The sequence below is a fragment of the Meleagris gallopavo genome, chromosome 8 (genome assembly GCF_000146605.3).
Source record: "Meleagris gallopavo isolate NT-WF06-2002-E0010 breed Aviagen turkey brand Nicholas breeding stock chromosome 8, Turkey_5.1, whole genome shotgun sequence".
NCBI lineage: Eukaryota > Metazoa > Chordata > Aves > Galliformes > Phasianidae > Meleagris > Meleagris gallopavo.
In genome coordinates this window covers 21581323-21608086 of record NC_015018.2, presented here as the reverse complement: position 1 = coordinate 21608086, position 26764 = coordinate 21581323, and the positions used below count along the sequence as shown (strand labels likewise).

The 26764-nt window shown below is 51.8% G+C and overlaps 1 protein-coding gene across 1 annotated transcript in view; it reads right to left on the bottom strand.

The window, feature by feature from the left end:
• Positions 1-6: 6 nt before the first annotated feature.
• The window catches only part of HPSE2 (heparanase 2 (inactive)), a 68846-nt gene continuing 42088 nt past the window's right edge, over positions 7-26764 (bottom strand). Inside the window, exons 3-11 of the mRNA XM_010714732.1 lie at positions 23523-23696; positions 22909-23080; positions 16381-16428; positions 11079-11172; positions 9401-9507; positions 8793-8907; positions 1217-1362; positions 350-496; positions 7-277 (exon numbers count right to left, since the gene is read on the bottom strand). Coding sequence (XP_010713034.1) covers positions 112-277; positions 350-496; positions 1217-1362; positions 8793-8907; positions 9401-9507; positions 11079-11172; positions 16381-16428; positions 22909-23080; positions 23523-23696 — 1169 coding nt within the window. The 3' untranslated portion in view covers positions 7-111. The remainder of the gene's footprint in view (positions 278-349; positions 497-1216; positions 1363-8792; positions 8908-9400; positions 9508-11078; positions 11173-16380; positions 16429-22908; positions 23081-23522; positions 23697-26764) is intronic.

Below are 26764 nucleotides of genomic sequence, written 5' to 3'. Positions count from 1 at the left end.
GCTGGAGGGCGTCCGGGCGTTGGGGAGCAGGTGCGATGCGGTGCCCGCGCCGTGCTGCCGAGGAGCGGCGCGTCCCGGGGAGCGAGCGGTGGGTCCGTTGCGGGCCGCGGGCTATCGGTAGCGGCAGGCCAACGCGTTCACGTTCTTGACCACGTAGAAGCTCATGGTCAGCGGGGGGATGACCAGCGTGCGGCCGGCCCTCAGCGGCCGGGGCTTTAGCTCGGGGAGGGTCCCGTCGTCCACCATGGCCAGAGGCTGCCCGTTGAGCTGCACTGACCTGCGAGAGCGGAACAGGGTCAGGGCGCGGCGCCAAGGACGGGGTGGTCCCCAGCGGGAGCCCCGCGCTTACTTGGAGTGCAGCCCATCTTTGCCGTAGGGCTGCAGCAGGTACTGGTGGACGATCTTATCCCGCAGCGTCCCCGCCAGCTTGATTTTCTTCCGAGAGCGATGCAGGTTGATGATGTACAAGGTGATGGAGCCCCGCACGTAGTTGTGGCTGCAAAGGGGAGAGCGGGCCTGAGGGGTGTGTTGGCATCTGCCCCGAGAGCATCACCCCTGGAAAAGGGTCTGGGGTGAGTGTGCAGCCATCTGGGTTGGACATCGTCCTCCGCAGGGAGATGTCACTTCCCCATCGTTACAGCTTCCCAACTTCCCCTGCTCTCCTCGACCAGGAGTGGCACTGCTCGAGGGGGTCACTGCAGCTGGGGGCAGCTCCCCCAGGACCTTGCGAGGAGGAGGCTGAGAACTGAGGGAGCTCAGTACGCGAGTGGCGTCTGCCCCCCTACCCCGGGCACCCAACTGACAGCTCCAGACACCGATCCTCTGTCCCTGCTTAATCAGACAGCCCCAAACAAAGGCTATAAAGCATTTTGCACCTGTCAGTTACTGGACAAGGTTTCCTACCGAGCTGGAGGCATGTTGAAAGCATCTGGACTGTGTAAAGAAACAGCCTCTCCTCCTCCACAATAGCAACTTGTGTCTGCAGAGGAGGTGGCTGCCTCCCCCCACCCCCCACTGCTTGCTGAGGCGCTTTGAAAGACCTTATCAGTGAAACAATGAGCAGGCTGGGCTCCTGGGCAGGTAACCTGACCGACCGGGGGCCCCTCGTGAAATCCACCCCCTTGATCTTTGCTGCCGGGGCTGTCCGGCCGCAGTCCCTGTTCCCAGGCGGGTGCTGCCCCACGGCCCCCAGCTTCCTTCACTGTGCATGGCTCACTTGTGGGAGCTGGTGCAGTGGGCGTAAATGCGGAGCTTGTCACGGATCACCCTGCCCGGCCGGGGCTTCCTTTGCAGACCGGCCACGTGGATGGCCAGCACCTTGGGTCCGATGAGTCGCTTGTACAGCAGGGACAGCCAGTAGTCCTGCAGGGCAGAGAGGACAGTCAGCAGCACCAGTCCAGGAGAGTCTGGGCTGCCTGGGTTAGAATATTCCATGCCAGATGTCTGCCCTGGGGTGAGCTTTTATTTTTTGGCAGGGATCAAGCCAAAATGGTGTAGCTGTTTCCAGGAAAGAGATTAAGGAAGGAGTATGTTGCTTTGCACGCTAAGAGCCAATATCCTCTAATGGAGCTCAGGCCACGCAGTTTGGTGGAGAGCAGCACGGATGCTATCTCACATCTGATGGACCCACACACAGCCACGCTGCAGAGCCACACACAGCCCACATGGGACAATGACATCTTCAACCCTATTGCTGTGCAAGGCTGGAGCCCCTCGATCTATCCCATGCTCCCCACTCTGCTGATGGCACATTGGCTCTGGAGACAGTCCGAGGTGCTCCACTCCCCAGAGGTATTTCTCCTCCTAAAGCCACCTATGGAGCTACGCACCCATGACCATAGCTCACGGAAGCCAAGTACTCAAGAAATAGGAAATGCTCAGCCCCTGCACGCATGCGTTAATGATGCAGCCTTTTAATTACATCACCACATACTATATTTTCCCACAGGGCATGGCCTCGCATAGCACATAGGATGGGCCCCAAGCCCTGGGGAAGAAAGTGAGGCTGTGCACTGCTGGCGGCCACTGTCTGCAGGGCCCCCCCTCATCCGCTGCAGAAGCTGGGAGGTGTGCGGTAAATGAAGCAGCGTTGTAGGAAGGGAGGGGGCATGCTCAGAGGGCCGCTTTGCAGGACAGGGCTCTGTCCTTGTTGCCGCAGCAGCTACCAGCCAAGAGGAACACCCATCTGGTTGGTGCCAGCAGTGCCATTCAGCCTGCCACAGGGACATCCAAACTTGCTTCCTTCTGGCTAGGTCAGCTTCGGCCAGAGGGCTGGGGGAAAACCTCCTGCCCTCCTCTAGCTGCTTCTGGCCAAGCCTGAAGATGGCCTGTTAGCTCCCTGTTAGGTAGCTCTTCCTAGCAGCACTGCGGAGTTTCTTGCTTTCTGTGCACATTTCCACCAGCAAGATGCTGGTTTTGCTGGCAAATTATGGGAGTGATAGATGCTAGAGGACTCAAAGGGAGTCCTCAGGGACTTGGTGGCCACCCTTCAAGTTCCATATGCTCTTGGTGCTCCCCTAAAAGCTGTGGCTTAGCAGATCCCTCAGTGCTACCAACCACTTAGCAGAGATGTTCAGGGCAGTGGGGCAGTGTGGGGACCAAGATGTCCCTTCAACATCTGCAGGAGGAGAAGAAGCAGTGATTTTACCCTGCTTGGCAGGCAGGGTGAGCTCTGAAGCCTTTCTTTCAAGAAGGATGTGGAAGCACCAAAGAGAGTTCAAAGCTGGGCCAGAAAAATGACCCAGGGGCTGGAAAAGGAGCCTTTTGCTGCAGCCTGGAGGAACTCAAACCATTCAGCTTGCTGCAGGGAAGCACTGAAGACAGCTGCAGCTTTTCGCGTCATCGCAAGCCTGCTTGCAGCAGGGGCCAAAATCATGTTCCTTGCAATAAATTACCAGGAGCCAGTGACACCAAGTATTTGGATGATGAATTGCACATGCATCCAGCATGATCAAAACAAAACCTTCGGGTGCGGGCACTTCCCTGGCTGTTGCAAGGCTGTGAGCCCCAACCAAAATCCTGGCAGGGCTGCTGGGCACCTGCAACTACAACTTGCTTTGTCTCCTGTTCAGATGGTCACCAACGTGGGAAATTGGGTCTTGACACCCATCTCTGAAAGCAACAGGGTGGCTTTTTCCCTGGCTGTATCTGTCACCTCTTCCATGTGTTCTCGTGTCCTTGCAACAAAAAGCCACAGCCCGGAGCAGTGCACAGCTTGATCCAGCCCAGTCACAGCAGGACCAGGGCCTTGGAGCTGCTGAGAGCTCCTGTGGTGAGCTATTATACAGCCATAAGGCTAGAGGAGGAATAGCAGAAAGGAATCTGGTCCACTATTAGTCCTTGGGGAACCGAGGGAGCTTTCTTGCTTTAATTACTTTGCAGACCCATTAAGGCTGCTGCTACAGTCGTCGGCGGGCTGCTGCAGGCACCTGAGCAGAGCAGAGCAGGAGGTCCCTGGCTGGGACGGTGGATTTACAGGCAGGAAGGGCCATGGTCTCACACGAACTGATCTGTGGAGCTCAGTCCAACCACGTCTTCTGCGTGCCATGGGGTCAGCAGAGGTGGAGAGCTCTCCACTAGACAGGGAAAGCCCAGAGGGTCCCGCTTTATCTCCTTACACGTTTTAATTCATCGCAGGAGCTTTTAGAAGCTTAAGCTTTTGGAAAGGCAGCTGATTAGTCAGCCCTTCAGACAATCCTACTAACCACATCTCCTGCCTCCAGAGCTACTACAAAGGGCTCAGGAGCATCTCCCCTGCTCCCTTCTACAGGCAGCAAAGCTACTTTACAGCCTGCCAGAGCCTGTCCAATTGCACACACGAGAAGAGGTTACCGTAGCCAGGAAACCTAAGCCCCAGACGTTCAGTCTCTCTATAAGCAGCAGGTAGGTGAGCACTCAAGCTGCATCCACAGTGCCCAGCCTGGAAGACCCTGGAACTCTCCCATGCCACCCCTAAGGCATGCGCAGGTTTCAGCACCTGCTCCATTCCTGCACCACAACCTGCATTTTGACTGCCTGAGCAACCCTTGCTGAGATAAGGGACCCGGTTTCCCGTGCCTCACAGGACAGAGGAATTTTTATCCGTCTGCTGAGCCTTGTGGCTTGTTTTTTGGCAAAAGCCTCTTCCAGTGACTTGGTTCTGCAGGCCTGGTGGGATGGAGAACTGCCACTTCCCACGGAACCTGTTCCAGTGGTTAAACATCCGCGCTGTTAACAATCTTTATTTTCAGCTTGAATTTGTCTGGCGTCAGCTTCCAACCAGTGGTTCTTGCTCTTTCTTTTTCCACTAGATTAAAGGATCTTCAGCATCCAAGGCTCACTCCCTGTGGAGGTCCGTGCATCCTGTTCAAGACGCGGCTGGTCGTTCCTCCAGCAGGGCTGGGCTGATGCAGTTCTTAACATCACCCGTGACCTTATTGTGCTTCTTGGACAGCTCAAGGCTTTCCGACCCAAATTCCACACAAAGATCTTGCAGTGGCAGCCCCCTGGGCAGCACAGACTTTGCATGGTGCAGCACCAGCACCAAGCCCTGCCTAGAGGTGGCTCTTGCACCCAGCAGTCCTCTGCAGCTGCTGACATCTCTGCCTGGAATTGCACTGCTTTTGCTATGCTTCTCCTCTTCCTTCCTGCCCCAACGGCTGTGAGTGCATCATCTCACCCCACTCTTTCACAGCTGTGGCCGCAGTGCCTGCACTCTGCGCTTATGGGGACTTGCTTCAGCTTGGCTGCTGGCTGGTCCTGCAGGCGGAATATCTTCTTGTGGATAGGAAAAGGAAACGAGGTCACGCTTTTCAATGGCTGTCCAGTGAGTCCCAAAGCACGGCACGTGGCACAGCCAGGAGAGTTGCTCCATCCCAAATTACCTGCTAACATGGATGCACACAGCAGCTGCGAGAGCCACAGCCTCACCCACCAGTGCCAGCAGCAGTGCATTCGGGCTTGGCATCAGCTGCTTGTCCCATAGCTCTGGGTCTCTCCAGCAGCACAACCCTCAGAAGTCTGCTGAGCCATTGTGCACTGGCCCTGAGCAGGCAAGCTCCCTCCCCACAAGCAGAGCAGATGGAGCAGCAGTCAGAGTCCTTTTGTCATCACCTCTCCCTAACAGGGTCCAGGCAACGGAGACGGCAGGAAGAGAGCGGAGCCACAGGATCAGGCAGGTTGGAAACCAAATACAATTGTTTGCTGTTTTCCCTTCTTCTGCTACTTTTCACCATCACACTACTTCCCTCCATTCTGCTGGTAGCGGTGTGCCATGCTGAAGAGCACCTTGCTGTCCCCACCACCCCTGCAGCTGGTGGCAGTGGGTGGCTGGGTGCACAACACATGCATGGCATGGCTCTTCTGTGCACGTGTCCCACAGCCCCAGTGGGTGGGAGCCTGAGCTGCAGGCAGCTCACAGCTTTGATGCCTTTCAAAGTCCAAGCATACGCACTTCAGATACTTTTTTTTTTATGGCACACAAAGAGGGAAAGGCCCCTTAACCCAGTGTGACAGTGAGCAGAGTGCAAGCGCTTTAAATCTGTCTCCTGGTTCACAGATAAAAGGAGCCTCAGAGCAGGCTCACAGATAGAGTGCAGCCAAGGTGTGGGGAGCAGGGGATGCTGCAGCCCTCAGCACATGGCTGGAGGAGAAGCAGAGCCCCTCAGAACTGCACCAGGCAGTTCCCATGCAGCTTTGGGTGTTCACATGGCCCAGAATTTCATCCCTCTTTCCAGCAGCCAGAGCTCATGTACCACACAAGCCACTTCTGTGCATTCTCTCCACTCCCTTCCTCTCCCCATCTGCAGGCGTCACTTGCGCGAGAGCCCATACTCCAGTGTGCAGGGCAGATGGAGGTGCCAGACACCCGTGCTGCAGATTTACGATCGCAAAGAACAGCTTCCATGTGTGTGAGCTCTATTGGACCGGCTTCTTCTCCCACCCTTTGTTGCTCCCCGCATGGGGACACTGTTTCCCACTGCCACATGGCCCCATCAGCAGGGCAGGGATGGGTGCAGGTGGATGGATGCGGCCCCCAACCCTGGATGGGGGTGATCCTTGCAGCACAGCACAAGGCAGGACAGGCTTGGCTGGGGAGAAGCTGGGATCTTCAGCTGTAAGGAGCAGCGTGGCCGCCAAGGCAGCTCGGCTAACGAGTGCACAGGGGAATGCAGACGTGCAGCAGGCGGGGAGCCCTGCTCCCAACCGTGGCACCTTGGCCAGGACACGCAGTAACTTTCCCATTGAGTTCCTCAGTGCCTGTGGCTAAGCAAAGGAGGTGAAAAATCGCTGGCAGCATCCAAGCGTCCGAGTGCAGCCCCACAAGGCGCAGCCCTCCGCACCGCCGTGGTGCTTTCCCAAGGACGCCATCAATTCACACACAATATTACACTGTCTTTTCCTACCACGGCTGAGCAGGCAGCCCCTGCCATTGCTTCACCCTGTGATCCCTCGAAGCCTTTTCTCACGCCCCCGTATGCTGTTTATTAAACTTAGATGGAGGAAGTTTTAGCACCTAATGCAGGAGAACAACGTCCCTCACAGCCTTTAGGAGAAGGTTCAAGAGATGCCACAGTTATCAGGAAACCTGAGTTCGGTTTTCAGCTTTGGCCTTTTCATTGGGTTTGTGTTTCTTTGGCCCTCCCTAGAAGCATACCCAAACTTCTGCACACATAGGTGTAACCTCACAGCACTTCTTTGTGCATTAAGGTGCAGACATCAGTTCCAAAGATGGATAAAACAGAGGGAAGTTCTGTATGGATGAGCATTTCCAAAGTTTTGCATGCTCTAGCAGTCTGAAGAGATAGCTCACACTTACCTGGGGGCCTCTGCAATGAGATGAACGTTTTGCACCATTCTGGACTGCTTCAGAGTGATATTAACCAGAGTGATGTATTATGTCTACTGCATGCCTAAAAGGAGCAGATAGCTCCTAAATGCCAGATTGGCTTTTCAAAGGCACTGCCCCATGAAGGGTGAATATCAGCTGCTGTTTCTCCCCTCACTTCATCTATTCCCTGCTCCTACACACGTACAGATGGGCTCAGATGCATGCAGACAGACTTACGGACAGGAGAAGCTCTGCCTGAAGGGCTTCTCAAGCACATGCCATGCAGTCAAGCCCTGATTGCTTTACGGCTGGCTGCCCCGATCGTTCAAGAAGAAAAAGCACTTCAATGATACTCAACCAAGTTCTCTCAGAAATAACAAGGCATTAAAACACTTGGGAGCAGCTGCATTAAGCTCAGCAGAAGCATTTATATTCCGCAGCCTGAGCACATCCATGCCCAGTTCAGGGCACCCAATTTCTCCTGTTTTCTTCCCATTAGTTGCAAGAGAAGCCCATTTCTGCAGTTCTGCCGTTGGATGAAGGCTCAGGTGTGGTCTGAAGACTCACAGCACGGCCCACAGCAGCAAATATCACCCCACTGCACAGAGAGCTGTGCACTGACCTTTCTATTCCTATACACAGCAATGTCTCCAGTGCATGGCCCTGGCTGTGCACGTTCCCTGGCCCCAGGCAGACAGCGTTTGGCAGGTCTTACCAGGTCCCTCGTGCCACTCGCTGCACCGTGCCACAAGGGCAGCACCAAAGTGAGCAGGACCAGCAGCAAGCTGCCACACTCGCTCAGGCAGCAGCACAGCCTTCTCTCAACAGCCTCTGCCTCGTGCCCATCCCACCTGCAGAAAAGTCTTTGTGACAGCAGCCAGCAGGTGTCTTGGGTTTCACGGCGCGGTGACCCCGCACAGGTCCATCCAGACACTTTCATCCCCCTGATAGCTCCCACGGGAAAATAGCAGTCACCACACTGCCATGTGGGTCACAGTCTGGTTTCCACAAGCTTTTTTATGCTCACATCTTTGAAGCCCCTCACTAATTTGCACCTGCTCGTGGCTCTTTTAAAGTGCACGAGCAACACTGGTGCTTGTGCAGGACTGTGTTACTGGGACATGAGCAGCAGATCAGCTCTGGAGCACATCGGAGAGCAAGGAAGAGGCCACAAGAGGCATGGTATCTGATTTAGTGGGAAAAGTATAACAGCAGCAATTTGAATAACTTAATTGTCTTTATCAGCCCAGGGCATATTCCCCAAACTCTCCCCTGGTGTTGCCCTGCAGAAAACCTGTAAATTCCTTCCTGGGGTGAGCAGAGCACCCAGCCACCCTGCCAGCTTCTCCACTTACAAGGTGAGGGATTTACTAGACCAAAGGGAAAATAGAACAGATCAGATGGAAAGGAAACCTGCTACTTTTAAAGAGATTTTGCATACTCTTTCTTTATTCTCACCCTATGTGTGGGAAGACCCAGCCATCTGGGGGGGAGGGGGAGGGGTTTGGAGGGCAAGGAATGATGCAGGGCATCACTGAGAACCACCAGATCTCAGCTGGAGGTGGGACTGTAGCACAACCTTGCCCTGGAATGCCTCCTATACTCACTGGCATTGCTGCTGTGGCACTGGCCACCCTGCTATGCTCCCAAGCTCTGGGCTGGAAGAAGTTCCAGCCACAGCAACAAAGCTCTCCCATCTGCTTCCAACATGCCGCATTTGACATTTAACTAATGTCTCCTATTAACACTGAATGAAACAGATCTGGAAAAATTCATTTGCAAGCAGAGTTCAAACAGGCCACAAGGAGAGGTGGATTCTCAGCTGTGTCCTGGATATTTCTGTGGTGAAGCCAAGCATCTGCAAGAGGGGTCAGGGATAAAGGCAGCACATCATTCTGGGTGCAGGGAAGAGAAAAACCAGATCCCCCCTAAAACCTGGCTGTGAGAAGGGTGCATCTCTGTGATCGGCCCCGGGCAGACCTACCGGCAGGGGGTTGAAGTTCTGGTCCACCAGGTGGTTGTGGCCATGGTCAAGGAAGGAGTGCCGCACCACTACATCAATGCCTTGGCTGGCCAGCAAGCCCAGTGTGTTCAGCCACCTGTGTCGAGGAGACAGGGTTAGGCCACTGTAGGGACCCCAGCTTGTCTGTGCTCCCACCCGTTGTGGTGTCACCAGCAAACTAAGCCAGCCCCAGCCCACGTGACCTGGGCATGTTCCTATGCCTGCCCCTAGAGCAAGGAAAATCTTCCTTGATCCTTTGCGATCACAGTTAGCTCTAAAGATTGCAGCGGGATCTATGTGCTACTGAGCTGTGCCATTGGACAAGCCCAAGGATCCAGCAATAGCTGTGGCTTCTAAGAAGGGCAGAATATGATTTCTAGACCTGGACCTTGTGCTCTGAAGAGCTTCAGTTGCCCAGAGAGGGATGCAAGCAGTGAATGCATGCAAGGGCGTGTGGCTGCAGAATGGGAAGAGGGCGGCGAGGCTGTGGGGTGCAAGCCCTGACCCCAGAGCTGGGGTGCATAGGGGAGCGCTGTGCACAGAGCCTGTACAGGTGGCAGTGCCCTCGTGCCAGGAACTGTGTCACTCACAGGAACCCGGCCGCATAGGAATCGGAGAGGTTGTTCATGCCTCCAGCAGAGGTAGCACCGACGCCTTCCAGCCAGATCTTCTTGCCTGGTGTGTATGTGTTCACAACCTGCGCAGGGAACAACAAACATCAAATGCAGCACCTCTCTCCTGTTCCCACAGGGCAGGTGTTGCAATTTGCATGTCTCTGACATGTAATGGCTGTGTTCAGTATAGAGACTGTGGCAGCGGCAACCTGGTGGCTTGCAATGGGAGGAGAAATAGCTGCCACTGTGGGAGCAACATGGGACAGGGCAGCTACAGCTGGGCACCAAAGCACCAGGGGCTCCAGATGCACTGGCACCGCACAATGAATCCTCTCCTCTCCAGCAATCTCGTTTCTCCAGGCCGGGCTATGAGCTCCTGCAGCCAGATGTCTGCAAGCTCCACAGCCCAGGAGCACGCTGCACAGCCTGACGGATCCTGCCCCATTAGTGAGGAACACTGGAATGTGCTGGGTGGACTGGGATCCCTCAAAGCTGTTAAATACGCCAGCTCTGGGCTGCCTCCCACTCACAGCCTGTGAGAGTCGACATCCCTGACTGAAGCCCCAGAGGTGTTGGCATCCTGCCTGTAATTATCTAAGCCCGCCACCTTCCCCAGTCAGAGAGGAAGCAATAAAACAGGGAAGTGGACAAGCCCAGCTGCTCTAATCAGCCCCGGCAGGATGCACGGACTCAAAGCCAAGCTGGAGGCTATTAGCACCCAGCATAGTGCTTTTGCTCAGCCACACTGGCATTCCCTGGAGAGCTCTTCCCACTCCCCAGACCCAACAGAGGGCAGCTCCTCACTGCTGCGGGTCTGGGGCTGGGTGGGAACCAGGACCCCCCAGGGCTGCACCATGTCTCCACCTTGCTGCCCACGGCTTTCCTGGCGGTCCTATGACCTTCCCCAGCAGTGAGACATGTATCACCAGTTTAGTGCAGAGCAGGGTGGGATTGTGCCCCATGCTTGTCCCTGTGCCCAACTCATGCTCCCTGCCAAAGGTGGGCCACTCATGTGTGGGGATGGTCCCCAGCTTGTGCAGGACAACACAGCAAGCAGCTCCTATCCTCTGGTTTTGCTGTGCTGACCCACATGTCCCCTTTCCTGGGGCCTCTTTGAGTTGTTTGCTCATCCTACAGTTTCTTGCAGGAATTACAGCAGCGAGACATAGTGGTGACTGATACAGTACAAAAACCTTGACAAGACAGACAAATGGACACGTCCTTTCACTCCAAAACACTTTGCTCTTATTAGATGTTCATCCTTTGCTGTGGGACTGGCAGCTGAGCTGCCCACAGCCCCGGTCCCTGCAGCAGCTGAAGCAGGGGACCCCCAAAGTCCCCATTTCTTACACAGTGGCTGCAGCCTGGAGCTGTTCTGTGGGAAGCAGGGATGGAGTGCCTCACTGCATGCTGCGCTGTCCAGAGCAAATCACAAATCACCCTGGAATTGTAATAGACGCCTAGGGCTGGCCAAGCTGCTACCCCATCTTGTCCTCCATGCCCAGGATGGAAATACCATCCCTCCACCCCACCCTGCAAGCGTTGGGATGCTGCACCAGCCCCACACCTTAAGCAGTGCACAACCCAGGCACTGAGCTGCAGTACCGTGGGCACACTGCCCTCTAACCCTTGCAGACTCTTTGCACTCACTCACTTTCTGGATTTTCCTGATCTGGTCGGACAGTGTGTCTAGCAGGCGTGTTTTCAGGAAGTCGGTCACTTTGGCCACTCGGCCATCGATGTAGTAACTGCAAGGAAAACAAGATGACAAGAATGAAACCACTGGCATTAGTTCTGCCCCTGTCCGTGTCCTTCTGTCCCACTGCTGTCTCACACCAAGAAGCCTTTTTCCCTCCAGGAGAGGACCTCTGCAGAGGTGCGGTGTCCTCTCCTGCTAACATAGGAGTGCCTGCTGCTCTGGACATGGCACTGAGCATTTCCCATCCAGGGGATTCCTGCTCTCCATGTGCTCACTTCATGAAACATGGTTATAGTGCTGCCAATCAGAATCCGAATCATCTGCATCCAGGTATGGGAGGAAGGCTTTGAAATGCCTGAGTGCTGGCTCCTGGTTCCAGTACATAAGGTGAGGCAATCCATCTTTGGGGTGCAAACATCCTGAATTGGAGTTGGTCCCAAACATCTTGTCCTGAAGGAGTGATCAGTGCTGGCACCCTTTACACAGCAGCCATAGGTGAGATAATGCAGAGGGGCAGGAGGTCTCAGGATGGGAGCACAAATCCTATAGCATCTACATTTGTCCCCTTGGATCCCTCCCAGGCATGCTAGGCTGCTGCACTGGGGGTTCTGTGAGCTGCTCTCCAACCTTTGTCATTGGTGCTGGAAAAATGGCAGGGAAAGAGGCTCCCTCCACTTGAAACATGGAGATGTGGATAAGAAGAGCGCAGCAGGGCTTTTTGGTAATGCACGGGATTGGAGGATGCTGTTGCAGACAGATACATATGTACCAGGGATTGCATGTTCCACTTGTCCTGGAGTATGAAAAAAAGGCAGATTTACCTTCCCAGAAGTATCAGCTCCTTTACAGATGTGGTTTCTCTACGACAAGCATCTCATCCAGAGTAAGGCCCCATGTGCACTGGACAGCCCACTGCTGAGTGTCTCTCTGAGATTGAGTCTAGCAGACGAGAAAGGCAGCAGTGACATCTCCTTGCAGGGATGCTGTTAGCAAAGTGAGCAGCCAGCAGCTGTGGAGCCTCCCCACATGGGTACAGGGGTGCACACGAGGGCAGGAGCCTCCCCAAAGGATACTGCAGTTTGAATCAGGTTTGGCCAGGACACGCAGAACACGTGCAACATGCATGAACGCTCAGAGAGGATTTTAGCTTCTCACTGCTCCAACTCACTGATCAGGTAACGGGGTAAGCGTGCTTGGAGCTGTGCAGGGCTGCAGGGGAAGGCGAGCAGCCAGCAATGCCTGGCCCAGAACGGAGACGAATTACAGACTCAACTTGCAGATGCCCTGAACATGAAGGGTCTCCTTTGCAAATCCTCTCCCAGGTGTGAAGTTCCAGCTTTGTCCCCCAAAAAATTCAGCATCGTGCCAGCCAGACTCTGGATTCAATCCAACCCTCTGTAATAGGGGGAAGTAGGAAAGAGGCATTTTGGCACATCTGTGCTGACAGTACGGTGCTAAGGGCAGAAAGTTTCTCAGGGAGGGGGACCTGGGAAGTGTTCAAATCAACCCTTATACAACACAGAACCGCTGGCTGCTGTGAGGACAGCAGGCCTGTGAGCAGCAGGCAGTGAGGGGGTTTACAGAGATTACTTTTTAAGACAAAATTACAAAGCAGCACACTCTGGGGATGGCAGATGTTTGGATTTTAGTACAGTACTTAAGAACTGAACAGAAATGATTTTTGGACTGCTGTGGCAAAAAAAACCCCACCATCACCTGGGCTGAAAACTGGCTGCAAGGTTATAAAAGGAAGGTTGTATGAGGTGGGAGAAGATGAAGTTAAAGACCTCAGCCTACAGCAGAGGACAAGATCTCCGCTCTAACCAGGAGCAGCCCTGGGGCACAGCCACCACCAGGATCGCTTCACACCTGCACTAACAACCTGGAGAAACAGGGGATGGCACAGGGATAAATAAACCTGCTCCTTTGGTCTCAGGACATCTTGCCGATAGCTCATACCTCATGGCTTTGGATATTTAAGCAGAGCCTGAAAACAATTCCATGATTTCTCTAAGGCTGGCAGAGATCTATTCTCAGGCACCAAGAGGTACATTCAACACCCAAAAGCGGTTAAGAAGGAAAATGGCATCAACTGCACAAGGACTGTGAACTGAGGCCAGATGGGTGGGCTGGAGCTTCCCCAGCTAGGCTGAGGTCTCTGGAGCACTGGGACAAGCTGAGGAGCACCAACACAGGCTGGTGGGTGGGTGCTGGCTATGATGTGGCACCAAGGTTGGCCCCAAAGGCCACGTGGATGCAGGGCACATGGGTTCCCATAGCATAGGAGGCCACCTGACCTGACTGCTACACCAGGTGACTGCTGTCAGCCCAACACACCTTAGTCCTGTCACCTCTGGGTTCACACTACCTGTCTCACTTTTCTCTGGAAAGATCCACAACTGGCTGCGCAGGACCACGAGCATCGCACTGGGTTTAATGAAGGCAGTGCACTGGCTCCTGGGCAGCTGGTTTCATTTACCTCCTTTCATTTTAAAGAGGAACCTTTGCCCCTATTATCTGACCTCTTCTTCTGTTGCAGTTAATTACATTAAAGCCCACTTCCCAAAGCTCAGGAATTTCCGGATCTACTTTGTTGCCTGCTGCTACAGGGAGAGTCTGCTAGGAATTAGGGCACCAGCCTGCTGGGGATGTGAACGGGACCAGCCTCACTGCCAGCATCACAACTGCTACCAAATGGAGACATCTCTGCTGACACAGGCAGCCCTGTGCTCTGCTGCTGTCCCATATGTCAAGGCCAGAGAGATGTCATCTAAACTCAGCACAGCAAAGCACTTTGAGCAGCATCCCATATGTATCTGTGTGCATGACATTCCTGGTTTGCCACATGGAATGAGTGACATTCCATATTGGAAGGTAGCATCGTATTCTCCAAAGACTTGAAGGAACAGATGTCCATGACTTTGAAGATGCAAACATTTACTTGCCTTGCAAATGAATGGATTTGTGGGCTGCAAAGACAGCCTTGCACAAGGATTTGCCCATTAGATTGGCCAAACTTTGAGGTCTGCACAGCACTTCAGATGGAAAACCGGCCATACAGTGACACACAGGAAGGGGACCAGGGCATGGCCACAGGTTAGGGAGACAATGAATCTTCACTGTGAGCAAGACACCAAGCTTTGGAGCAGAGCCAAAAGGATATGTGGCTGTGGGAAGGGTTCTGAACTGTGGAAACCCACATTCAAAGACTGAGGGTGTCCACAATAAACTGAGCACTCAATCATAACCAAACCATAAACTAAATTACACAAGAAATGCCAAAACTCTCCCAGCCACTGTCAGTTCTAATTGCCACACCCTCTGCTAGTGGAAATTCCCTAAACATTTCTGAGCCATTCACACATCCCTCTCCAGCAACACATTACTTCTGAAGAGGGAGGCACACACGCTGAGTTACATATGTAAGTGAAACCATATTAAGAAAGACTGGCAAGCCTACTTATTTACACCCTGTGTCACTTTTCAGACGTATTTCAGAGAAGAAGAAATGGTCATGTGTGTTCACAGAGGATAGGGATCTCTGCAATGTATTCCCTTCTCAATTCCCCTTCTGGATAGAGTGCAACCTTTTCAAAGGAGTAACAGATTTGACAAATTTATAACCAATATCCCAGGAGAATGCTAGGGTTTGGAACAGAAAGGCTCATAGTTGCAGTTAGAGAGCAGTTCGGTTTCCTGCTAATAATTTTCTTCTTGGATACAAAGGAGCTTGTTTTGTTTTGTTTTGCTGTTTGGAGCAGAGGGATGAGACACTGTTTTGACATTTACTCATAAACAGTACAGAAGCCCAGATTGGAGCTGTGGCTATTGTCAGTCCTCACAAAAGCAGACGGGTGCAACCCTCCCAAGCTGCCTGCCCAGGCAGGGGGAGCAGTGGTTCCTGTACCTACCTGGGTGGGAAGTGCTCAGCAAGTGACATCCAGCCACACTGCCTACCTGCAGGGAGCTGTACCCCCACCTGCCCACAGCACCTGGTCCCAAAAGGAAGGATCCCTGAGCCACAGCTCCCTGCACAAAGGCTGGCTGCTTCTTCCTGCAGTGCATCCAAGGGCTTGGCCCAGCCATCAAGCCCTGTTTCAGCAAGCGAATTCCTGGGCTAAGTAAATGCGATCAGCACATCGTGTAATCATGAAAAGCAAACTCCCAGCTGAGGCATAGATCATCATTGCACAGCATGAGTCTGTAAGTAACACAAATCCCACTCCAAACACTCTGCTACCCCACTGCCCTGCTTGCACAGAGCTGCTGCCTCAGGGAAGCCTCAGGAGTCAGGTAGCAGAGCAGCACGGCAAGGCACGTGGCTCCCCAGAAATGGGAGTTGCTGGGTGCCAGCCAGGGCTGCTGCCATAAACCACTCTCAGATGCAGACAGTCGCTTCTGCAGGAGGCTCTGAGGTTAACACACCGACACAGAGCCCCTGGGCTTACTTGCAGGAAAGCTTCATGTCTTAAAAACCACTGAACTCTTTTTAAGTGTAGGTCTCCAGGTGGGCTTTACAAAAGGAACTGGGATCTGCAGGTGAGGAACAAATGCCCCCATAACCTGGCCAGTATACCTCAAAGAGGTTGTGGATGCCCATCCCTGGAGGCATTCAAGGCCAGGCTGGATGTGGCTCTGGGCAGCCTGGTCTGGTGGTTGGCGACCCTGCACATAGCAGGGGGGTTGAAACTTGATGATCAGTGTGATCCTTTTCAACCCAGGCCATTCTATGGAGTGCCAGGAGGGAACCAGCAACACTGACAGGTGATGGGATACTCTGAATGGGAGGGGATGAGATGGCATGCTCCACTCCAGCAAAGTAGTGTGAGCTCCCTTGAAGGCCCAGTGCTAGGCTCAAGTTGAGGACAGACGCCCAGCCAGGACCTGAGATCTCAACTTCTCTGCTCAAGGCACCAAAGCAAATGCAGTTTTTCGGGATACAGGGAAGGTTCACTCTACTTTCTGCTTCCAAAGGTGCATGCCATCAGCCTAGCTTTGGGCCAGCTGCAATGGGGGTTGGTTTCCAGTGGGCAGGCATGTTTTTAGCCTCCGTCTCAGCTGCAAGCATCCAGAGCGAAACATGACCACTTCTGCTGCAGAAGAAGGGGCAATGCCTCTTTTTCCTATTTAAATGACAAGGACAGCAGAGATGGGTCCTACTATTTGTCCCCTTCCACACCTAGCCAGCCCATTCATTTTGACACTGTCAGATCACTGCAATTAGTGTAGAAAAGCAGAAGGAATGGTGAATACCTACTGTTGCCAGGTAACAGCATCCACTGTGCTGCCAGCCACTTTCATGAACCTACGGGAAACAGAGGAAGAAATCATGTTAATCCAAACTTGTCACAGGTGTCCACAAGCAAGGGGAAATCCTAAAACAACCTACATCACAGGATACCAAGGACAGTCACTTTTGAAGGTTAGAATGCATATAGGCAACATGAACCATTGGTTTGGTCAAGAGAACACAACGGTGCTCTTTGATGCATAGATATCCAGGAGCACAGGGGTGCACGGAGATCCTCGCTGCCCAAGGAAGGGAGCTGCATGTCCTGCAGCCCCGACTGCCCCCATCTGGCCTGCAACCAAGGTGGGAGAGAAAGGAGAAGGTCTGTGGGGAGAGATGGGACATTTGATCAGGCCAGCTAGTAAGGGAGGAAGAAGCAGCCAACAAGCTTTGCAGCACACAAGCCCCTAATCAGGTCAGAAAAAAAGAGCAGCAAACTTCAGCCTAAATATAGCTCGGAAACAATCATTCTAACTTTAAATTAATGACGATAGTCAATTATAGACTGGGACGAAAGGGCATCTGGACCCTGTGAAGCATAAGAGGACACTGGCAAAGGCAGAGGTAATAAATCCCTGCGGACAGGAGGGAAGAGACACAATTAGAAATGGAAAAACAATAACGTGCTGTAATAGCACTGATGCGTCCCCGCTCCTGCTGCCCAGCAGTGCAGTGGCTGTCAGTTCCCAGGCTTGCTCTCCAGCAGCGCTCTGTGTCCCTATGAGGGGCAGCAGAGCAGTGGCTTTGGGGCCGGCTCCTCCATCCAGGGCAGCAGGACAGAGCAAGAAGCACAAATCCCGCACCACTCATGCAGGGCACCTGGCTCAACAGTGCTGCGCACTCAGCCACAGAGGGCATCTGCTGAGGATGCTCCTCTGCAGAACTCACTGCTCGCACCGTGCCTGCAGTATCACTGCCAGCACACCCCAGTCTTTGTGCGGGGACTGAAAGCTAAACCCCACAACCTCCAACATCACTAGAGTGGCAGAAGCAGTGCCTCTGTCTGCTCCTTAGGAAACTAACAGATCTCTTAGTTTTCCTTTTCTGTCCCCAGGAGAGTGAAACACATTGACTAGTTCTACTCATTTTCAAAATTTTCTGTTAAAGATACATAACCACCCAATTTTGCTTTCTGCGTCTATTTTTCTTTTCACCTTTAAATGGAGATTTGTTGCAAGTTATAGATCAGAATTTCCTGTTAAATCTTTGAGTCTTGATGATGAAGCTCTTCATGGAGCGCATTGGATAACTCAAGCTCTGGGAACCTGGATCAGCTCAATAGCCAGCAAGTGGTACTGCAAGAGCCAGAGATGAAAGCCTAGTGCAGGTGGAGCCCCAGCGGTGCACAGGTATCCGAATATCCACAGCTTAGGAATGCAGATGTTATTAATCCCTTTATTCCTGTAGCACCTGTGCTACTCAAACCTTGGATTTCAAGGCCGGTGAAGAAGCACGCAGGCCTGCAGTCCAACCAGAGCTGGCACACAGTCTGTCTGGGATTTCCTGGGCTGTGCGATGTGCACATGTGCAGCACCACGCAGGCAGAGCAAACCAGAGGCTTCCGGCATGGATCAGATCCCTGCACATGTGCCGTGCAGATGCTCCGTGCTGGTGCAGTAAATCTGCCATTTCCTTACTCTGGGCTCTGCAAGCATCACTGAACTCTGAGATGGACATGCACTGAGTCACCTCTAGGAGCTACGGGACAAGCTCAGCCTGCTTAGGGCAACGTCCCATAATTCGGGCAACAGCCCCTAACCACTGCAGCATCCCTGGCTGGGCTTCCACGTGGCAGAAACCTCTGCGCATCCTCAGAATCTGATGAGGCAGAACCTCCAAGTGGGAGAGAATACATCTCCTGTCCTAATTCAATCCCCACCAGTCATGGAGCACCCACTGCGACCTTACGCAAATTGCTCCCATGGCTAATTAGCTTCCAAGTATGTTATTTCTCATCTGAATGTGTCTGTCTTCAGCTTCCAGCCACTGCAACTTCCTAGGCTTATTCCTGATACATTAAAGAGCCATCTGCATTTGGAAATCTCTTTCCCATGAAGGTAATTGCTGATAGTCAACCTTGAAATAAAAAATAAAAAACAAATTAAAAAGCTATCCTGTAGCAAAGAATGCAGCTGCAGAAGGGAGACAAATGACCACCCCACAGCCTCCCAGTGGTTTAGCACTGTTTGACTCCCAGAGCTGGACTTCACAACCATGGGTTGTTCCATCTGGTACGCCCCGGTGAACTACGCAAACCCACTGCACCGTAGCTTTGCTACCAGAAGAACTGGCTCTGAAAAGCTGGGGCCATGGCCAGGCTCTGGAGGACAGCACACTTCTATCTGTACAGACTTTTCTGCCTCACCACCCTTCTTACAAGTCAAACAGGGTCAGCACCCATTCCGTAGCTCCAGCTAAAGCAGCCTGCTTCATCTCTGCTCACGTGGAAGGCATCGCATACCTCTACACATCTCTGCAACATTCCTGGTTCTATTACATCTTTTCTGAGATGAAATGACAGAGATTGTAGATAGCAATCAGGATGAAGGCACACCATGTACCCTTACAACACTATCATCTCATCTATGTCTTTTCTTACTCGCTTTGTTCTCCCTGTACAGGTGATGGTGATTTCAGCTTTTCAGCCATCCAGCTCCAGTTTCAGTTACAAAGATTGTCTTAACTCTTTCCTCCTGAAAGAGCAACAGATGGACCCTTTGCTTGTATCTTAGATCTTCGCTCCAGCTATAAAACCAGCTGCAAAATGCCTGATCACATTCTTCACATCCTGCTTCAATGTATTTATGAATGCATTTCAATGTATTTATGAATGCACATCCACAAGCTTAATGGCACATGAATGTGAGTTTACGCTGCAGTATCCTTCCCTTCGCATCATTAGTTACTTGTCTTGTGGCTTCATTTTTTCCACAGAATTCTTGCTCTGGACCCATGCAGTATCCTGGTTCAGCCTGTGCCACCCCCCCAGGAGATGCAACACTGAGAGATGGCTCTTGGGACCAGCAGACTCAGGACACCGAGCCACCTTCTGCCACCCTTGATGCCAGCAGTCCTTGGGACCACCATTATATTTTGTTCCGACAGCATGAGACTTAACATATGTTAGCATCCTAATAGCTTTCCCTTATGTTTCTTCTCTTCCAGCACTGAAAATATATGATTCAGTGATACATTATCCTCGTGTCTGATTCCTGATCTACTGTTAAAATCTTTGTTAAATCTTTGTTAACTCCTTAGAATCCTACTTTTTTTTCTTTTTTTTTTCCCCCAGGCAAATTCTGAGCGGTCCTGGGGATTCCTGTACCCACAAACACAGTAGGTAGCTAAGGTGGCCTGCTCTCTGACAGCTCAGGCTGCATGAATAGTCTAATTAACACCTCATCAAACTCAACTGTGAGTCGTGTCTGGAGAAATTCCCTCTTGCACCTGCGCACTCACATGTCCCTATTCCCCATTTGTTGCCTCCTGTGCAGCAGGGATTGCAGAGCCATCCCTATGGCAGTGGTCTGCTCTGTGGGGCATCCCCAGGTGGCACTCACATGCTCTGTGCCATTTCCCCGTGCAAGGTCCTTGCACCCCAGCAGTGAAGGGTGTGCTGTCATCACTGAGTAGTGCAAAGCTTGGTGCAGAGAGCAAGGCACTGTTCATGCTAACGCCACCATCACTGCAGGACAAGGTTTAGACGTAAAGAATAAGTTTGGCGTGGTTGCTAGAAATAACAGTTCAAGAGTAGACTGCAGTGTTTGGAATACAGGACATGCAACTGGGAATTGTGATTTTTACATAATGCTTCACACTGAGAAGCTTTTCTCTGAGCATCTCCTCGCTCAGATAACTCAGGGGGCTTTCCCTGAAGAGCGCCTAACGTCAGCTTCTGTTTTCTTCTACTGTTGAAAATCGTTCCCTGCTCTCTCTGAGCTCTCCTTTCCTTCTTCAGCTCATTTCCATCATTTATCTCACCAAAATTCACTTGTACACTCTGTATAATATGAACTTCTTTCCTCTCAGACTAAGCCAGCCATTCTGCCTTCTGTGCTGGGCTGTCTCATCTCTCCTCTCCAGCCTTAATGGCCACATCATAACCTCCAATTTAGTATCTCTTCTGATCAGCTTGACTTCGTATCTCTTCTGATCAGCTTGACTTCGTATCTCTTCTGATCAGCTTGACTTCTGCTATTCATCACATTTTTTTAAATGAGAGCAAAACTTTGTACCTCTCATATATCAGAACTATGGACTGCATGTACTTGATCTGCTCCACAGCCTTCATCCAAGCACTGCACAGACCACTCACGGTGCTCCAACAAGGTGGGCAGAAGGCTTGCCATTGAAAGCACCTCCCGAAATTTCTTCTGCTTGCTGGTTTTTGTGGAGTCCATCTGGGGTCTCCGGAGGCAAGCTTTGGCTGTGATGGGTGCAGGTACAGCCCATGGACCAGCACTGTGATGCTCCTCCAGAAGGCAGACAGTTCTCAGTAGCACAAGCCGAGAGCACTGAAGAGACCTCAGGGAGCTGCTGGGAATAAAGCTCATGCTGTCAGCTTAGACACTGGGTTTTATTTGTTTGTCCTTTTGCAACTCTGCTTCCAAGTACTACAAATGAGCGTTTAACTCTTTGTCTTCATTTAATCCAACTTGTTCCTTGTCTTTAAGCCTTGCCTGGTAATACTATGGTCTTTATGAAGAGAAACTACTGGTTCTTTCCCACAGAACCCGTGGCTGCAAGGCTGGATGCATGGGCTGCTCATCATGAGCTGCAGGCACTGGGTAGGGGGGCAGGACACAAGGCTCAGCCACAGGGGCAGGGATGGCAATGAAGTAACAGTACATATCTTGGAGAACAGATATGCCCCTTGCAGCTCTTTCTGGTCAGCCTAGTGGACTGGAGAGCCCCCACCACTCTACATACCCCATTCCCTTTCATTCAAAGATGGATTTCCACCACCTTTCCTATCACGCTGTACACTACAGCCCCACTCCTGGATCACACATCAGCTAATATGTGGCTCTGGAGCCAAGAGACCCCTGACCATGCTGCTCCGCCATCTCCTTCCCCAGGACCCTGCAGTGACATGCAGAGGGCAAACACAGAAGCAGGACTTCCCCTTGTCTGAGAGCTCGTTGGCTCCCATCCCTCTTGTTTTCCTTTCTCAGCCTGCTCTGCCTGGCAGTAATAGAATTCCTGCTGTTCAAGGCTGCTACAGTACATTGCAGCTCCCTGAGCTGCTCTCACTGTGCCGAGGAAGCCCTGGGGCTGCAGTACCCACCTGGCATCAGAACAGATGCAGACATGGTGCCCAGAAGGGGCTGCTCCCTGGCTGCAGGCAATGTTAGGGATGCTGGCCTCACAGCTGGGTCAACCAGCTTTATGGGCTCTGTGTGCTGCTGTAGCAGAGCTGAGAATCTGGCCCTCGCTCACTGCCTGCTTCACCAGGGACCACATCAGTGTGCTGTTTATTGTTTCTGCCAGATCATTCATGCAGATGTTAATGAATGTGAGACCCAGCTTTGCTCCCAGCAGAGTCCCTTCCACACCTCCCCCTGTCCAGCCCTCTGCGCTGGAGTTTTTGTTTACAGTTCTGCAGGGAATTTCCCCTCTGCTGGATGGTCTTCGAGCCCCCACGGTCCCAATTCCTGCTGCCAGCAGGCTCCCACACCTCTCTGGTTCCTGTAGCTGGCCAATGTCACCTCCAGCTGCTCAAGTCCCTCACTGTCACCATTCCTTCCCCACGCTCTTCTCTTCAGCCTCCCCAAACTCCAGCCAGACCTGCCTGTTCTCCTATCCATCAGTTTAAGAATACACCAGCAGCCCCACCCCAGCATTGCTGTCCATTCCTGAGTGCCATTTTAACCTAACGAGATGAAAAAGAAACCAAGAAGCTAAAGCCAGAGGGTCAGTATAATCAGTGGAAGTCACAGTGGTGTGACTGTGGGATGTATTGGTGGAACAGCATCATAGCACTGAATGGTGCCAGCTACAGTGTGACAGGCAAAACCTTCTTCAAGGGACAGCAGGAAGGGAGGAAAGGGCATTTCCCAGACAGGTCATGAACTCTGCTGGTGAAAGGGATCTGAATCTCAGTGCCACAAGCAGAAAAACTGTTTGTGTAACTTGGTCAGAATCAATGTGAGCAATCATGAGCAAAAATGCTTTGACGATGGCTCTGTGCCATACATTATCCTCTGCACTGTAATTCTTGTCCTGGCCAGGATGGAGCAGCGATGAAGAAGGGCACTACCAGCTTTCCTTCTGCAGAGATGGAGAAAGCACAGGGAGAAGCAGCTAACAAACAGAAGGAGCAAAGGGGTGCCAGGACTCACCTCCTGTCCTCAAAACCTGCAGCTGTGCAGCAGCCTCTAAGTGCATCCCTGCATCCCAGCAGGGTGAGCATCTCAGTCTTCCTGTAACTGGGAAACACTGGAAGCACTTGGGGAATGGCAGTTGGCCCAGCCCAAACAAAACAGCATCACTTACCCTTCCAAGAGAGCCATGACATTCTTCCTGGGTCTCCCAATGTTCGGCCCATAGAGGTTTGCTCTGGAATAGGTACGGATGAGCTGCAGCAGGCTCCTCAGCTGAATGTAGTCCTTCCCCAGCTGGCTGCCATTCACTGAGCGGCCAATCAAGGTCCGGTAGTTATTGGGCTCTGGGAAAATAAGAACAGATGGGCAAGGCTTGCTAGTTCTGCTCTTCTATCTCCTCTTCTGGAGAGAGCTCATATGCTGTCATGCAGCTCCTCAGATCAGTCAGCAGCACAGAGCTGCTGAGCAGTGGATGTGGGCTGTGACCACTCTCCTTTGCCAGTTGAACAGAGGCTGTGGGCCTTCTCCTCCAGAGTGAGCCCCTTTGGCTAGAGCTGAGGATCTGCACCTTCTATCATCGTCCTATGCCCAGGGGATGCCTGCATCCCTTGGCACTGCAGCTGCTGTGCAGGTGCTGCTCTGCCCACTCCAGGACCAGCCGTGCCCCATAGCAGGACCCTTCAAATCCCTCTGAACATATATCCAAGTGTCCTGGGACTCACAGACATCCTCTTCCCAAAGAGAACACCACTCTGCATTCCCAGGTCTCCCTGTTCCCACACTCACCATTGCCTAGCTCCCAGGAGATGTTATATTTCTTGCTGGCACTGTATTTCAGCAGGCTGAGTGCATTGGAGCTGTTCCAAGAGTTATTGGGATTTCGGCGCAGAGCATTCAGTGCAAAGATCAGGTGAAGGCCAGAGCAGTCAGCAAAGTTATAGAGTTTGTCTAGAGACCTGGCTGGGAAGAAACAAAACACAGCTTGTAATTCAAATGAAAGCCAGTTCCAGGGAGGTTCAAATGATCCTGCTGTCCATCAGACCTCAGCTCCTGTGTGGATGAACTGGGGTCAGGTGCCATCCCTGTGACATCTGTAACTGCAGAAGCTCACCTGACCTTTGAAACTGGGATAGGATTCCAGGCATGGGCTAAACTTCTTCCAGCATGGAACTTGGACGCTCTCCACTGCTGTGTCAAAGCTAAGGGCAGCGTTACCAGAGACAAGAGGCTTTATAATGTCTCTTTTCATCTGCTCCTGGCAAGGAAATATCAGCCTCTCCTGAGCTCATCCCACCGGCACCGCTTCTGGGGCAGCGCTGGGGAGGAGAGGAACTGCAGAAGGAACCACAGGGTCAGGGTCACCTCCTGCACACGGTGACAGCACTGTGGGTATTCCTCTTGGGTCTTGGGGTCATTGTTGGCTCTGGGTCGTGCCCCTGTCCCCATGCTTCCCAGAGTGCTGAGAGCCATGGAGCCACAGGGATGGGGAAGCTGAGGGCAGGCTGGGGACTATGGAGCAGTGAGTCCTGGAGACAGCTTGGGCAAGCAACCGTGCTGCTTGGCAGCACTCGCACGGTGTAAGGAGATGATCAACAGCTGCAGCAATGTGTCAAGAACAAACCATGCTGAAGTCTTCACGTGACAGAACAATAGCACCACTGTAGGTCTTACACTTTGATGATTTTTAAGGCTTTTGACATGAAAGTTATATACAAAGGCCACCAAAAGCCCTTCCCAAGAAGGACTGCATGTATGTTTTCATTAGTGCATTGAAATGGCATTGCCAGACACAGAATACATGAATACTCCTTCAGCAGTCCCTCATCCCACTACTGAGGGTAGAGCTCCACCAACACTGCACATCAAGTTCTCTCTGGCAAGCAAGGTGACCGTGCTGCAAGAGGAAATGCGTACATTGAGAATTGCTATCGGTAATCTAATGTTCAATGGAAGAAACCCAAAGGGTGTAGGCAGCCTGCCCTGAATCTTCTTACACTTTGCCAGTAAAGAAGAGCACACCAGAGCTGCTAGGGCATTAAGGTGCTGCTGTGCACCTCCACGGCCAGCGGAGCTGAAGAGGAGACATGGCATGCGGCAGTGTTGTGCCACTGCTGTGCCACACTACATGCACATGGCACTGTGACCTGTCCTGGTCCCTGAGAGCCACAGCAAACGTGGAGCTGCCCCTGAGGTCTGGGAAGAATAAACTTATTTTTAAAGCAATGCATTAGGAGGCTTGCAGAACTCAGCTGAGATGTTGTTTATTAGATTGCAGCAAAGGCATGGGAAGACGAAAGGAAAAATGTAGAAAAGAAATTGCTAATCCTCGGATAGGCTGTTCTTTTTTAATGCTTCTGGTTGTTTAAGTGAAAAGTAGCTGAGTTAGATTAACCTAATGCATTCATCCCACTGGCTCAGGCACATTAGCTGGTTTTCTGGATGCTTAGTGGATTAGAGACAGATACAGTTACTTAATACTCATTTACTTCAGACCTCCGGGCAAAAAGCTGTGCTTGAAATGACATTTCTATGAAGGGGATAAGATAGACAACCGTATGACAACAGGAAGACAGCCGAAAGGTGTCACCTGCAGCTCCCCTGATAAAAATGAAATCTTTTCACCAGTGCAAAACAGCCATAGTTCTTAAATGCTACAGGAGGGATTTTGTTTCTATTTAGGAGTCTCCTTAGAGGGCTGGGAATTGATTTTCCATGCATCGACCGGAGGAAACAAGCCGCCTGTTCACCCCAGCACAGGCCCTGCCACTGTGAAATTCTATTTTCCCCACGACACTTACTCTGTTTCTGTGAGCCTGCATACAGAGATACCTCATTTCGTGCTCTGCCACGACTTTCCTAGCTAGAAACCACCATGGGATGGTACGGAAGGGAACCACCAACCCTAACAGGAGACCCTAACAGGCTCGATGCCCAGCTGGCACCAGCTGCCCACCCACTGTGCCCATCTGATGTCTCTATAGTAATCAGCATTGAGGTGGGAAGAGCCACAGGTCACTAAACCACAGTGCAAAGCATATTGTGAAGACCCTGAGCAATGTCCAGCCCTTCATAAGTACAAATGGCCCAAAGAAATTGCTATAAATATTTTACTGCCTTGACTAGGGATGGCCACATTACTTCTGAATAATGAGAACACGAAGAATCACAGTATTATTAACAGCTGGCTAAAACTCACTTTGAATTCTGGATAATTGCACCATTTTTTCTTCATCGAACACAGAAAATCTTCCAGGAATTTAACCTTTCCCCAGCTAACAGATCATTAGGCAAGGCTTTAGCAAAGCTTTTCAATAGACAAAGCCATTGTCGTACCAGAATGAATCTTAATAGAGCAGAACTGGATTTATACGATGCTCTCGCTGCCCCTTTTCCCCCTCTACCCACTGCAGGCACACATACTCAGAGAGGGAATAAAACAATAAAAGAAACCCATATACGTTAGCACAAGGAAAAGCAATAAAGCACCAACTTTAGGGTATATAAGTGCAAAAACCCAGTTAGCTGTCATGATGGTGTACCGGAGCCTCCCTCTGGAAGCTCACACCCTACGGCCTTAGCACTAGGAGAATTTAAAGGCTGTTTGGGTCTTGTTGATTCTTTACATCCTTGCTTTTGAAGGCCTGGACACATCTAAAGGGCTAAAACCACGCTACAAGGCATGACCAGGTACAGTCGGTGACAATCTGCTCACATTCCAGCTGCTTGCAGGGATCTCTCACCCAGCACAGAGGGAGACAGATGACTTCAGAATGCAGAGATGTGTCTGTGTGGCCACAAATGGTGGTGGGGCTCATGGGGCAAGTATGTCCTGTGGGATTGTTTTCTTTTTATACTGGGCTGAATTTTAACATTCTCTGAAAGACGGATGGCACTTAACTCAGCAGCCTGCCAACACAAAATCTGAGGCACATTAAGACATCTCTGGCAGTTTAAAATAATTGCAAAGAGTTTCCAGTCATCATTATTGAGTTAAACGTTATACTAGAGGCTTTTTAGAGAACACAGCC